The 14921-nt window shown below is 44.4% G+C and overlaps 1 protein-coding gene across 2 annotated transcripts in view; it reads left to right on the forward strand.

Moving 5' to 3' along the window:
* Window positions 1–14921, forward strand: part of NPHP3 (nephrocystin 3) — a 303001-nt gene that overhangs the window by 260490 nt on the left and 27590 nt on the right. For both annotated transcript variants that reach the window (XM_063922378.1, XM_063922379.1), the window contains one exon: window positions 13954–14051. In XM_063922378.1, coding sequence (XP_063778448.1) covers window positions 13954–14051 — 98 coding nt within the window. The remainder of the gene's footprint in view (window positions 1–13953; window positions 14052–14921) is intronic.

Genomic DNA, 14921 nt, shown 5'->3' on the forward strand with positions numbered 1-14921 from the left:
CGTCAGCAATTTCTGCCAAAAGTGGTTTCATCATTTCACGTAAACCAGCCTATTGTGGTGCCAGTGGCTACTGATGCCTTGGCGGAATCGAAGTCTCTCGATGTGGCCAGAGCTTTGAAAATATATGTCGCCAGAACGGCGCAGATTAGGAAAACAGAGGCTCTGTTTGTCCTGTGGGCTCTCAACAAGATTGGGGCTCCTGCTTCCAAGCAGACTATTGCGCGCTGGAACTGTAATACGATTCAGCAGGCTCATTCTACGGCAGGATTGCCGTTACCGAAGTCGGTGAAAGCCCATTCTACCAGAAAGGTGGGCTCATCCTGGGCGGCTGCCCTGGGGGTCTCGGCATTACAACTTTGCCGAGCTGCTACTTGGTTGGGTTCAAACACCTTTGCGAAGTTTTACAAGTTTGATACCCTGGCTGCGGAGGACCTCTTGTTTGGTCAATCGGTGCTGCAGAGTCATCCGCACTCTCCCACCCGTTCTAGAGCTTTGGTATAAACCCCATGGTTCTTGAAGCATCCCCAGCATCCTCTAGGACATCTGAGAAAATAGGATTTTAATACCTACCGGTAAATCTTTTTCTCTTAGTCCGTAGAGGATGCTGGGCGCCCGTCCCAGTGCGGGCTGTATCTGCAGTTTGGTTATGGTTACACTCATGATGAGTTAAGTTCAGTCAGTCTGTGGCTGATGTTGGTCATGCCGTTGCATGCGTTGTTGTTGAATGCCATGTTGTACGGCGTGTTTGAGGTGTGAGCTGGTATGTATCTCACCTTAGTTTTAAAAAATGAAATAAATCCTTTTCCTCGAAATGTCCGTCTCCCTGGGCACAGTTCCTATAACTGGAGTCGGGAGGAGGGGCATAGAGGGAGGAGCCAGTTCACCCCCTTTTTAAAGTCTTAAAGTGCCCATGTCTCCTGCGGATCCCGTCTATACCCCATGGTTCTTGAAGCATCCCCAGCATCCTCTACGGACTAAGAGAAAAGGATTTACCGGTAGGTATTAAAATCCTATTTATTCCTCCTTTTGATTTTCTCCTTTCATTTATATACTTAAAAAAAAGTTTTGCCCCCTTTACACTACTGACTAGGCCATTTTCTCCTCAGCTTCTGCCTTTGCACGTCTGATCACTTTCTTAGCATCCTTCCGTCTGTCAAGATACACCTCTTTGTCATTATTATTTTGAGTCTGTTTGTATTTCCTAAAGGCCATCTTTTTTGCTTTCACACTAGTTGATACTTCTTTTGTAAACCACACTGGCTTCCTTTTCCTGGTGCTTTTCCTAACCCTTTTGATACAAAGGTTTGTTGCCCTTAGTATTGCACTTTTCAGTTTTTCCCACCTCTCCTGCACACTTTCCAAGTTCCCTCAGTCCACCAATTAATCACTTAAACATCTCCCTATTTTTGCAAAGTCAGCATTTCTAAATTCCAACACCTTTGTTTTTGTGTGACAGGAGTTGGATCCTGTCTTTATACTAAACCATACTGCTTGATGATCACTGGATCCCAGGTGCTCACCCACATATATGTCTGATATCCTGTCACCATTTGTAAGAATTACATCTAATATTGAGTCTTTGCGAGTGGGCTCCCTCACCAATTGCTTGAGAGATGCTCCCTGTAAGGAATTTAGAAATTTGACACTTGTAGCTGAACTTGCAAAGGACCTCTCCCAATTTACATCAGGTAAATTAAAGTTTCCCATTATTATGACTTCTCCCTTTAAAGCCATTTTAGAGATGTCCAACAATAGGTTCCGGTTCAAATCCTGCCCCTTGCCTGGTGGTCTATAGATCACCCCAATGCGAATAATGTCCTTTTCCCCAGTTTCCGTGGTGACCCAAAGGGCCTCAGTTTTGTCCTCAACATTTTGTATTAAAGTAGCATTTATGCTTTTTTTCACATTGCTACCCCTCCTCCTATTCTTCCCATTCTATCCTTCCTAAATAAAGTGTATCCTGGTATAGCTATGTCCCAGTCATGATTCTCATTGCACCATGACTCAGTAATTGCAACAATATCCAGGTTATCCCTAGTCATTATCGCAATTAGCTCTGGAATTTTGGGGGTAATTCTGAGTTGATCGCAGCAGGAACTTTGTTAGCAGTTGGGCAAAACCATGTGCACTGCAGGGGAGGCAGATATAACATGTGCAGAGAGAGTTAGATTTGGGTGTGGTGTGTTCAATCTGCAATCTAAATTGCAGTGTAAAAATAAAGCAGCCAGTATTTACTCTGCACAGAAACAAAATAACCCACCCAACCTTGTAACCTAAGCTCCTAGCATTTGCACGCATAGCTTTAAGAATTGTGTCTGTGCATCTGTTATTAGTAGCCATGTCCAGACAGTACAAAATAAATGTCAAGTTTAAAGTTGAAATTACCTGTTTGGTGATGTTGTTCAGTGTTTGGAATTTATTTATTTTTTTCAATAATCAGGAATCACACTCTGTCCTTTACACCACGACTACACCTCACTAAATGTAAAGATATAGTACACCTGTCCACAATGGCCAAATGGTCAAAGGTGGTAAACACCAGACAGCATGCAGTAATAAACTGTTTCACTGAACAACTTCCCCACACATGCAACGCCAATTACAAGCAAATCATTACATCAAAAACATACATGAGTTTGCATAAGAGAGAACAGTAGTGAGCAGATTGGGGCTGTCTTTTCTTGGTTTAATGACAGATAATATGCATAAGATAAATTACATACTTTTGAGGCATTAAGGCAGTCCATATGTCATAGTTTTGGTGTGTTGTTGTTTCCCCTCTGTTTTCCTTGGGTTTAACGCAGGTATAACGCTAATATTATAATAACACTTTTATGTCAGCACTTCTATGGAAGCACTACCAGCCGTATACTAGACTTTAAATAGGAAAAATTGCCATGTGAATGCAATGATTGCTAACTCTACCCAGTACAATCCCCCATTAAAGCTAAGGCCATAAATTAGCTAAGACAAACAGGCATTACATTCCAATAAGGCAGCCAACTAAATCTTTACAAATAACAAAAAAAACAAAACCTTTTTCAATGTACCTATGTAATACAACACAGCTATGCCACACAATCCTATTTCATTTGCATTCGATGGTAGTAATGATAGTTCAATGTACCTATGTAATACAACATTGCATTGTTTGTATGAAGAGAGTGTGGTCAACCGTGTCAAAACCAGCAGAGAGATCTAGAAGAATGAGAAGTGAGTAATGGCCTTTAGACTTTGCAGTGACCAGATAATTCACTACTTTAGTCAGTGCTGTCTCTGTGGAGTGTTGGGAGGGAAAGCCTGATTGATGTGGGTCCAACAAGTTGTTTGAGTTAAGAAAGTGTGTGAAGCGACTGTAGGCAAGTTTCTCAAGCAGCTTGGAGAGACATGGGATCTGAGAGATGGGACGGTAGTGTGAGGGAGAGTTAGGGTCAGAATTTTGTTTTTCAGAATGGGAGTAATCACTGCAGGCATGAATGGTGAAGGAAAAATACCAGTAGAGAGAGAGAGATTACAGAAGTTAGTTAAGGTTGGGATGAGCACGGGAGACAGAGCTTTACTTATTTGTGAGATTATAGGATCAAGAGGAGAGGAAGTAGTGTAGCAGGATGAGAAGAGTTTTGATATTTCCTCTTCATTTGTGGGGAAGAGAAAGTGCCAGAGGGTTCAGGTAGGGAATTGAGTAGGTCACTGGTTGAGGAAGTGCATACCATCTCATCTTGGATCTTATCAATCTTGTCCTTGAAGCAGGAAGCAAGTTCTTGCGCCTTGATAGTGGCTGGCGGGTTGGGTGAAGGAGTGTTAAGAAGTGATTTAAATGTATTAAAAAGTCATTTGGGGTTAGAGGCTTGAGCAGAGATGAGAGTTTAGAAATATGTTTGTTTGACAGTGTCCAGGGCATTACTATAAGAGTGGTAGACAGTCTAATATGTGAGGAAGTCACTTGGAATACGAGATTTATGCCACTGGCGTTCAACTTTACGTTTCTCTAACGTCCTAAGTGGATGCTGGGGACTCCGTAAGGACCATGGGGAATAGCGGCTCCGCAGGAGACTGGGCACATCTAAAGAAAGCTTTAGGACTATCTGGTGTGCACTGGCTCCTCCCCCTATGACCCTCCTCCAAGCCTCAGTTAGATCTCTGTGCCCGAACGAGAAGGGTGCACACTAGGGGCTCTCCTGAGCTTCTTAGTGAAAGTTTTAGTTTAGGTTTTTTATTTTCAGTGAGACCTGCTGGCAACAGGCTCACTGCATCGAGGGACTAAGGGGAGAAGAAGCGAACTCACCTGCGTGCAGAGTGGATTGGGCTTCTTAGGCTACTGGACATTAGCTCCAGAGGGACGATCACAGGCCCAGCTTGGATGGGTCCCAGAGCCGCGCCGCCGGCCCCCTTACAGAGCCAGAAGGCAGAAGAGGTCCGGAAAATCGTCGGCAGAAGACGTCCTGTCTTCAACAAGGTAGCGCACAGCACTGCAGCTGTGCGCCATTGCTCTCAGCACACTTCACACTCCAGTCACTGAGGGTGCAGGGCGCTGGGGGGGGGGGCGCCCTGAGACGCAATAAAAACACCTTGGATGGCAAAAAAATGCATCACATATAGCTCCTGGGCTATATGGATGCATTTAACCCCTGCCAGAATACATAGAAAAACGGGAGATAAGGCCGCCGATAAGGGGACGGAGCCTATCTCCTCAGCACACTGGCGCCATTTTCCCTCACAGCTCCGTTGGAGGGAAGCTCCCTGGCTCTCCCCTGCAGTCACTACACTACAGAAAGGGTTAAAAAAAGAGAGGGGGGCACTAATTAGGCGCAGTATTAACTATACAGCAGCTATAAGGTGAAAAACACTTATATAAGGTTATCCCTGTATATATATAGCGCTCTGGTGTGTGCTGGCAAACTCTCCCTCTGTCTCCCCAAAGGGCTAGTGGTGTCCTGTCCTCTATCAGAGCATTCCCTGTGTGTGTGCTGTATGTCGGTACTTTTGTGTCGACATGTATGAGGAGAAAAATGATGTGGAGACGGAGCAGATTGCCTGTAATAGTGATGTCACCCCCTAGGGGGTCGACACCTGAGTGGATGAACTGTTGGAAGAAATTACGTGACAGTGTCAGCTCTGTATAAAAGACAGTGGTTGACATGAGACAGCCGGCTACTCAGCTTGTGCCTGTCCAGACGTCTCATAGGCCGTCAGGGGCTCTAAAGCACCCGTTACCTCAGATGGCAGATATAGACGCCGACACGGATACTGACTCCAGTGTCGACGGTGAAGAGACAAATGTGACTTCCAGTAGGGCCACACGTTACATGATTGAGGCAATGAAAAATGTTTTACACATTTCTGATAATACGAGTACCACCAAAAAGGGGTATTATGTTCGGTGAGGAAAAACTACCTGTAGTTTTCCTGAATCTGAGAAATTAAATGAGGTGTGTGATGATGCGTGGGTTTCCCCCGATAACAACTGATAATTTCTAAAATGTTATTGGCATTATATCCTTTCCCGCCAGAGGTTAGGGTGCGTTGGGAAACACCCCCTAGGGTGGATAAAGCGCTCACACGCTTGTAAGGGCTCTACCCTCTCCTGAGATGGCCGCCCTTAAGGATCCTGCTGATAGAAAGCAGGAGGGTATCCTAAAATGTATTTACACACATACTGGTGTTATACTGCGACCAGCAATCGCCTCAGCCTGGATGTGCAGTGTTGGGTTGGCGTGGTCGGATTCCCTGACTGAAAATATTGATACCCTAGATAGGGACAGTATATTTTTGCCTATAGAGCATTTAAAAGATGCATTTCTATATATGCGTGATGCACAGCGGAATATTTGCCGACTGGCATCAAGTCTAAGTGCGTTGTCCATTTCTACCAGAGGGTTATGGACACGTCAGTGGTCAGGTGATGCGTATTCCAAACGGCATTTGGAAGTATTGCCTTATTAAGGGGAGGAGTTATTTGGGGTCGGTCTTTCAGACCTGGTGGCCACGGCAACAGCTGGGAAATCCACGTTTGTACCCCAGGTCGCCTCTCAACATGAGAAGACGCCGTATTATCAGGCGCAGTCTTTTCGTGGACAAGCGGGCAAAAGGTTCCTCATTTCTGCCCCGTGACAGAGGGAGAGGAAAAAGGCTGCAGAAATCAGCCAGTTCCCAGGAACAGAAACCCTCTCCCGCCTCTGCCAAGCCCTCAGTATACGCTGGGGCTTTACAAGCAGAATCAGGCACGGTGGGGGGCCCGTCTCAATGAATTTCAGCGCGCAGTGGGCTCACTCGCAAGTAGACCCCTGGATCCTTCAGGTGATATCTCAGGAGTACAAATTAGAATTCGAGACGTCTCCCCCTCGCCGTTTCCTAAAGTCGGCTTTACCGATGTCTCCTTCTGACAGGGAGACAGTTTTGGAAGCCATTCACAAGCTGTATTCCCAGCAGGTGATAATCAAGATACCCCTCCTGCAACAGGGAACGGGGTATTATTCCACACTGTTGTGGTACCGAAGCCGGACGGCTCGGTGAGACCGATTCTAAATCTAAAATCTTTGAACACTTACATACAGAGGTTCAAATTCAAGATTGAGTCACTCAGAGCAGTGATTGCGAACCTGGAAGAAGGGGACTACATGATGTCTCGGGACATCAAGGATGCTTACCTTCATGTCAAAATTTACCCTTCTCACCAAGGGTACCTCAGGTTTATGGTACAGAACTGTCACTATCAGTTCAGACGCTGCCGTATGGATGGTCCATGGCACCCCGGGTCTTTACCAAGGTAATGGCCGAAATGATGATATTCCTTCGAAGGAAGGGAATTTTAGTTATCCCTTACTTGGACAATTCCCTGATAAGGGTAAGATCCAGGGAACAGTTGGAGGTCGGTGTAGCACTATCTCAGGTAGTGTTGCGGCAGCACGATTGGATTCTCAATATTCCAAAATCGCAGCTGGTTCCGACGACTTGTCTTCTGTTCCTAGGGATGATCCTAGACACAGTCCAGAAAAAGGTGTTTCTCCCGGAGGAGAAAGCCAGGGAGTTATCCGAGCTAGTCAGGAACCTCCTAAAACCGAGCCAAGTCTCAGTGCATCAATGCACAAGGGTTCTGGGTAAAATGGTGGCTTCCTACGAAGCAATCCCATTCGGCAGATTCCACGCAAGAACTTTCCAGTGGGACCTGCTGGACAAATGGTCCGGGTCGCATCTTCAGATGCATCAGCGGATAACCCTGTCACCAAGGACAAGGGTGTCCCTCCTGTGGTGGTTGCAGAGTGCTCATCTTCTAGAGGGCCGCAGATTCGGCATTCAGGACTGGGTCCTGGTGACCACGGATGCCAGCCTGCGAGGCTGGGGAGCAGTCACACAGGGAAGGAATATCCAGGGCTTATGGTCAAGCCTGGAGACATCACTTCACATAAATATCCTGAAGCTAAGGGACATTTACAATGCTCTAAGCTTAGCAAGACCTCTGCTTCAAGGTCAGCCGGTGTTGATCCAGTCGGACAACATCACGGCAGTCACCCACGTAAACAGACAGGGTGGCACAAGAAGCAGGAGGGCAATGGCAGAAGCTGCAAGGATTCTTCGCTGGGCGGAAAATCATGTGATAGCACTGTCGGCAGTATTCATTCCGGGAGTGGACAACTGGGAAGCAGACTTCCTCAGCACGACCTCCACCCGGGAGAGTGGGGACTTCATCCAGAAGTCTTCCACATGATTATAAACCGTTGGGAAAAACTCGACAGGTATTGCGCCAGGTCCAGGGACCCTCAGGCAATAGCTGTAGACGCTCTGGTAACACCGTGGGTGTACCAGTCAGGGTATGTGTTCCCTCCTCTGCCTCTCATACCCAAGGTACTGAGATTGATAAGATGGAGAGGAGTAAGCACTATATTCGTGGCTCCGGATTGGCCAAGAAGGACTTGGTAACCGGAACTTCAAGAGATGCTCACGGAGGATCCGTGGCCTCTACCTCTAAGAAGGGACCTGCTCCAGCAAGGACCCTGTCTGTTCCAAGACTTACCGCGGCTGCGTTTGACGGCATGGCGGTTGAACGCCGGATCCTGAAGGAAAAAAGGCATTCCGGATGAAGTCATCCCTATCCTGATCAAAGCCAGGAAGGATGTAACCGCAAAAACATTATCACCGCAATTGGCGAAAATATGTTGCGTGGTGCGAGGCCAGTAAGGCCCGACGGAGGAAATTCAACTGGGTCGATTCCTACATTTCCTGCAAACAGGAGTGTCTATGGGCCTGAAATTGGGGTCCATTAAGGTTCAAATTTCGGCCCTGTCAATTTTCTTCCAAAAACAACTAGCTTCAGTCCCTGAAGTTCAGACGTTTGTAAAAGGGGTACTGCATATACAGCCTCCTTTTGTGCCTCCAGTGGCACTTTGGGATCTCAATGTAGTTTTGGGTTCCAAAAGTCACATTGGTTTGAACCACTTAAATCTGTGGAGTTAAAATATCTCACATGGAAAGTGGTCATGCTGTTGGCCCTGGCCTGGGCCAGGCGCGTGTCAGAATTGGCGGCTTTATCCTGAAAAAGCCCTTATCTGATGTTCCATTCGGACAGGGCGGAATTGAGGACTCGTCCTCAGTTTCTCCCTAAGGTGGTTTCAGCGTTTCACCTGAACCAACCTATTGTGGTGTCTGCGGCTACTAGGGACTTGGAGGACTCCAAGTTGCTAGACGTTGTCAGGGCCCTGAAAATATATGTTTCCAGGACGGCTGGAGTCAGGAAATCTGACTCGCTATTTATCCTGTATGCACCCAACAAACTGGGTGCTCCTGCTTCTAAGCAGACTATTGCTCGTTGGATTTGTAGTACAATTCAGCTTGCGCATTCTGCGGCTGGACTGCCGCATACTAAATCAGTAAAAGCCCATTCCACAAGGAGCAGCTACTTGGTCAGGAGCAAATACGTTTGTAAAATTCTACAAAATTGATATCCTGGCTTAGGAGGACCTGGAGTTCTCTCATTTGGTGCTGCAGAGTCATCCGCACTCTCCCGCCCGTTTGGGAGCTTTGGTATAATCCCCATGGTCCTTACGGAGTCCCCAGCATCCACTTAGGACGTTAGAGAAAATAAGAATTTACTTACCGATAATTCTATTTCTCATAGTCCGTAGTGGATGCTGGGCGCCCATCCCAAGTGCGGATTGTCTGCAATACTGGTACATAGTTATTGTTACCAAAAAATCGGGTTATTGCTGTAGTGAGCCATCTTTTCTAGAGGCTCCTCTGTTATCATGCTGTTAACTGGGTTCAGATCACAAGTTGTACGGTGTGATTGGTGTGGCTGGTATGAGTCTTACCCGGGATTCAAAATCCTTCCTTATTGTGTACGCTCGTCCGGGCACAGTATCCTAACTGAGGCTTGGAGGAGGGTCATAGGGGGAGGAGCCAGTGCACACCAGATAGTCCTAAAGCTTTCTTTAGATGTGCCCAGTCTCCTGCGGAGCCGCTATTCCCCATGGTCCTTACGGAGTCCCCAGCATCCACTACGGACTATGAGAAATAGAATTATCGGTAAGTAAATTCTTATTTTTTGTAGGTGTCTTGTGAATTTAGAGTACCACGGTTGATATCTAGGCCTACGTGGAGTGTGATGGGTAGCTGGAGCCACTTCGTCAAGGGCTATCTCTAGAGTCTGGTTCAGGTGTGATACAGCCATCTCAGGAGAAGTGAATGCAGAAATAGGAGAAAGCAGTTGTTGCAGAGAGGTGGAAAGTTCTTGAAAATGAATTGCATTAATATTTCTGCGGGTTTGAGGAGGATTGGAGGATGTCAGTGACACTGAGTTTGAAGTATTAAAGGAGAGAATGCAGGTGATAAGGTTGTGATCTGAGAGAGGGAAGGGCATGTTAGTGAATTCAGAAATTAAGCATAGTCTGGTGAATACTAGATCAAGGCAGTGGCCCTCCTGATGAGTGGAGGAGTCAGTCCACTGTGAGAAGCCGAGAGAGGAGGTTAGAGAGAGTAGTTTGGAGGCATGAGCAGCAGATTTTGGACTATCCATAGCAATATTGAAATCTTCCATGATAATGGTGGAGATGTCAGAGGATAATAAGTGAGTTAGCCAGGCAGACAAAATCATCTAGAAATTGTTTGGGTTGCCCAGATGGGCGATAGATAGTGGCAACAAAAGGAATGTAAATTTTTATAAAATGTACTTCAAATGATGTAAATGGGAGTGATGGAACCTGTTGTAGAACTGTGTATGCGAAAGATTGGGATAGTAATAATTCAACCCCCACCTCCTTTACTGTTATCAGGCATGGGGATGTGTGTGAAGTGGAGACCACCGTGTGACAGTGCTGTATTGTGTAAAATTTACTCTTGCATCCCATTTGCAATTAGTAATACATGGTTTTATCCCAATATCTGTACAATTTAATATAATGGTTATCTCATCGGTTTCCTTTTTTACATGTATTTTGTTATTTGGGTTGACAATCCCTAACAGCTGATGAGCACGAGCAGAGGCAGATTGTCCATAGGGCCTGGTGGACTGATGGGCATGTGGGGCCTGTTTGTTGACTTGTGAGGGGTGTTGCTGCCGCCATGGTTACACAGTATACCTCTGGTGCTGCCCATGTGAGGACACTTCTACAAATTTTTCCAAGGCCACTTTCTGTTCCCAATTCGCCCCTGAGCGCAAGTCCCAGTTTGCACCAGGGTTAGTTTATCTTTTTACTTAGTATTGAAAAACTCAAAGAGCATGGGGTCCCCCGATTTTACATTAACTATAACTAGGCTTTACCGGCCAGGGCTGGTGGGCACTATAACAGGGGGGCACTCAGCAAGGGGTCTCCATGTTACAGTGCCTACCATCCCCAGAATGATCTGCACAGGACTGGAATCCTTAGGGAAATAGGATCCACAAGAAACAAAATATAAAAAACATGTGGGCTGCTCCTAGGGACAAACAACACCTTACTTTTAGCATTGGCTGATGGGTGTGGGGTTCATAATATGTTTAAATGAAAGGAATAATAACCTTACCTGGTGCATTACAGGTGCCAGCTAGCTGTGTGATACCCAATTTAAATTACTGTCAGGTCACTCCGACACTTGGAGAAACAGACGTGCCAGCATACTCTTGCAAATAAGGCACACTGCCACCTCTAGAGCTCATGTAAAAAATATTACAAATGAGAGGACACAGGGTGAATGAAGAGTCGCACAGACGCCTATTTTCGTTAAGTATTTTTGTTAAATTTTTTTCATATGTAGTGTATGTCCTTTCTCTTATATTCAATAGTGCAGGTATGTACCTTTTATATATTGGCAGACAAACAATTTGGCAGTTGCTCAATCATACCTGGAGATAATTATATATCAGGTGCTGGAAGGGGGAGGGGTCACAGACAAACAACAGACAGAGAGGAGGGGGGTGCAAATCCCCACCCCTAAATTCCCTTCCGCACACTGAAAATTACCTGTAACCATCCCTGAACCTATCTGGTAATAAAATTCAGAGAATTAGTCACAAATGTTTGCAAACACATGTTTAGCTGCTGGCCACGTCACGGCTTCTCCGATACAGCAGTCCTAACCTACATAATAGCAGTGCCCACACCTGATATATAATTATCTCCAGGTATGATTGAGCAACTGCCAAATTGTTTGTCTGCTTGTGTGCAAGAGGCATTGAATGGGAGCAGCATTTGGAAGGCATGCTGTTCCTTGTAGTGCCAATGGGAGATCCTGGGGGTGGCTCCTGGGTAAGTTAACTCTCTGTCTGGAAGTGTTTTAGTAATAGCCTTTATCATGAGGCCTACTGTGACAAATTACATGGCCCTATGTGGGCACTGCTATTATGTAGGTTAGGACTGCTGTATCGGAGAAGCCGTGACGTGGCCAGCAGCTAAACATGTGTTTGCAAACATTTGTGACTAATTCTCTGAATTTTATTACCAGATAGGTTCAGGGATGGTTACAGGTAATTTTCAGTGTGCGGAAGGGAATTTAGGGGTGGGGATTTGCACCCCCCTCCTCTCTGTCTGTTGTTTGACCTTTTATATATTGGCAGGTGCTCCAAGGAATAATATAAATGTAGAAAGTCAAAAAGAAGAAGATTCCCTATATTGGGCACACTCGGACTTGTGTAATTTCTTAAAGTCAAATATCTATTATGATAGATGACCACAAATTCTAAAATATAACTTTTATTATAATCTTTAAAACATTAGCGAAATTGAACAGTGTTTCAATTATGTAACAATATTAGTTGCCAAATATCTTGCAATGATACATTCATATCTGGGACTGGACAGCTCCCAGGTGTAATAAGATTGTGTCACCACTATTATAATTCAGCTCCGTGTTTCCAGCGTGCGCATCACTGGCTATAATACACTCTATTTTTGCTTAAGTGGTGAACCAAGTTATTTATAAAGTGCCTACTATAATTGTATTTATTTATTGCTGCTAGGGGGATTGATGTCCCTATGCTCCTGTCTCTGGCAGATAGCTATATGATGGCTTGTGCGTATCTTAATTCTCTCCTTATCTTAAACTCCCTTACGTTATGTCTACCAAAATGTAATACACGGACAAATGGAGCTTATTCTCGTTCTCTCTGCCTTTTATGTGTGTATATCACTTATGTTAAAGGTGCTCCGTTCTGTATGACAGTAAGCCGTATTGTTTCACATTACTTGCACAGACATATGATATGTTATTATAAGATCTTTAAAGTGCATATCCATACAGCTTTTATTTATTGTGGGTAATAGAACAGTTATTCCTTTTATATAATAATAAAGATACTCAATTTTGCATAGCAATCACCCCTATTTATGACTGCACCAAATATACACACATATGTAACATATTGTAGATTAGTTTATATCACATTTGCCATATAGCTTTTGTTTGTATTGGAACAGTGTTTATTATTGTGTTTAGCACATGTATGTAATTTTGTTCCTATATATGGTAACGCAGTGCATTTGTACTACCTACACACTGTGCTGAATATACCAGAGATATGTTTAAATGAAAGGAATAATAACCTTACCTGGTGCATTAGAGGTGCCAGCTAGCTGTGTGATACCCAATTTAAATTACTGTTAGGTCACTCCGACACTTGGAGAACCAGACGTGCCAGCATACTCTTGCAAATAAGGCACACTGCCACCTCTAGAGCTCATGTAAAAAATCTTACAAATGAGAGGACACACACCCCATAGACAAAGGCATCCATCATTTATAACTTTATCACTCACTCTGATCCTTTGGGAAAGGTATGGCGCTCTTACAGATAAGTCCACCTCATCCTTGTTGTTAGCCTCGGCAGTCACCAGTCGAATTGCCATGACTAGTGTGCCCGCGGCTGTGCGAGTGCACATGAGTACGCACCTGCTTTCATTAGGAATGCACTGTTGTGTATGTACCCGCGTCTAGTTGCAAGCGGGTGCGAATAGTTGTCGCGATCCATTCACACTTGCGAATGGAATGTGGCAAGGATGAGGGAGGATGCATTTATACCTCTAAAGAGGTTCTAATGCTAATGGCAGGTTACTTAGTCATCCCTGTGGTGCTTGAAGAGCTAACATGCCCTGCAGCCATTTAAATTGGGCATGGCAGTGCTAGGTGGGACCTGTAGTGTGCCATGAAAGAGGAATGTTACTTCTTTCATTTAAACATATTTATTAAACCAGCACCCACCACTCAAGGGGTGTGGGAATAGCCCCAGTACTATCAGCACATGGTTGGTTGTCTCTATGGGATGCCTGCATATTTTTTGCATGACCCACTTTCTTAGGGATTCTAGCTGATGTAGCCAAGTTTACACTATGGTGCTATGCTTGAAATGTTTTGATTGCATGACGTTAACAAATTATCAGTGACGTTAACAAATTATCAGTGTACACTAGATGTGGTATAAGCACATTTTGCTAACTACAGTTGTAGAGAGCAAGATTGTAGTCATTTTATACTACACTTTGTCCCCAGGCATGGGAAGCTGTGAGACTGGAATATATGCAAGGAGGCCAGAATATTGTGTCTGAGTACAGAGAGAAACTCATACAATACTTTACCACACAACTAAGGTATAGTATCCTAAAATAAATCTATTTTACTTTGTGTGTGGCATATGGATTATTTATTCCTAGATTTAGACTCTGCAGCATTGCACATAATGAATTAGCCGTTGTCAACCATATTTTTGGAAACGTAGAATTTGACGGCAGGTAAGTACCTCTTGACCCATCTAGTGTGCCCCTTTTTTATCAATATTATTACCTCAAACCCTATTTGATCCTTTTTTCTTTGTAACAATATCCTTATGTCTATCCTATGCATATTTAAATTGCTCTACTGTCATAGCCTCTACCACCTTTGATGGGGGGCTATTCCATTTGTCCACTACACATTTTATAAAGTAATTTTTCCTCAAATTTCCCCCGAATCTACCTCCTCCAGTTTCAGTGCATGTCCTCGTTTTCTAATACTTCTTTTCCTTTGAAAAATGTTCTCCTCCTGTACCTTGTTAAAACACTTGATATATTTGAAAGTTTCTATCATGTCCCCCTATTACATTCTCTGCTCCAAACTATACATATTAAGACCTTTTAGTCTTTCCAGTTGAGTTTTGTGATATAGGACTATTTATTATACACTTCTTTGTGATCTGTCACAAACGCAATCTGCATTTATAATCATGTTATGATATAATTCTACTGATCATTTAAGGAAAAGTAAACTAGTCAAATCTGTAACAATTTGTAGTCAATTGCAGAATGAGGGGAATATTTTTAAGAACAGTTTTAAATTTGTTCTCTAGTTAAAAAGTTACCCTGACAGCCACCAGAGGGCCCCCTAGTCCACCAATACCCTGTGAAGTAGACACGGTATTACTGGATGTATTATGATCCCTCCTGTATTCAGTGCTGTGTAGTACTGCATGTCCACACTTAATA

This window comes from Pseudophryne corroboree, chromosome 5 (assembly GCF_028390025.1).
Source record: "Pseudophryne corroboree isolate aPseCor3 chromosome 5, aPseCor3.hap2, whole genome shotgun sequence".
NCBI classification, from domain to species: Eukaryota; Metazoa; Chordata; class Amphibia; order Anura; family Myobatrachidae; genus Pseudophryne; species Pseudophryne corroboree.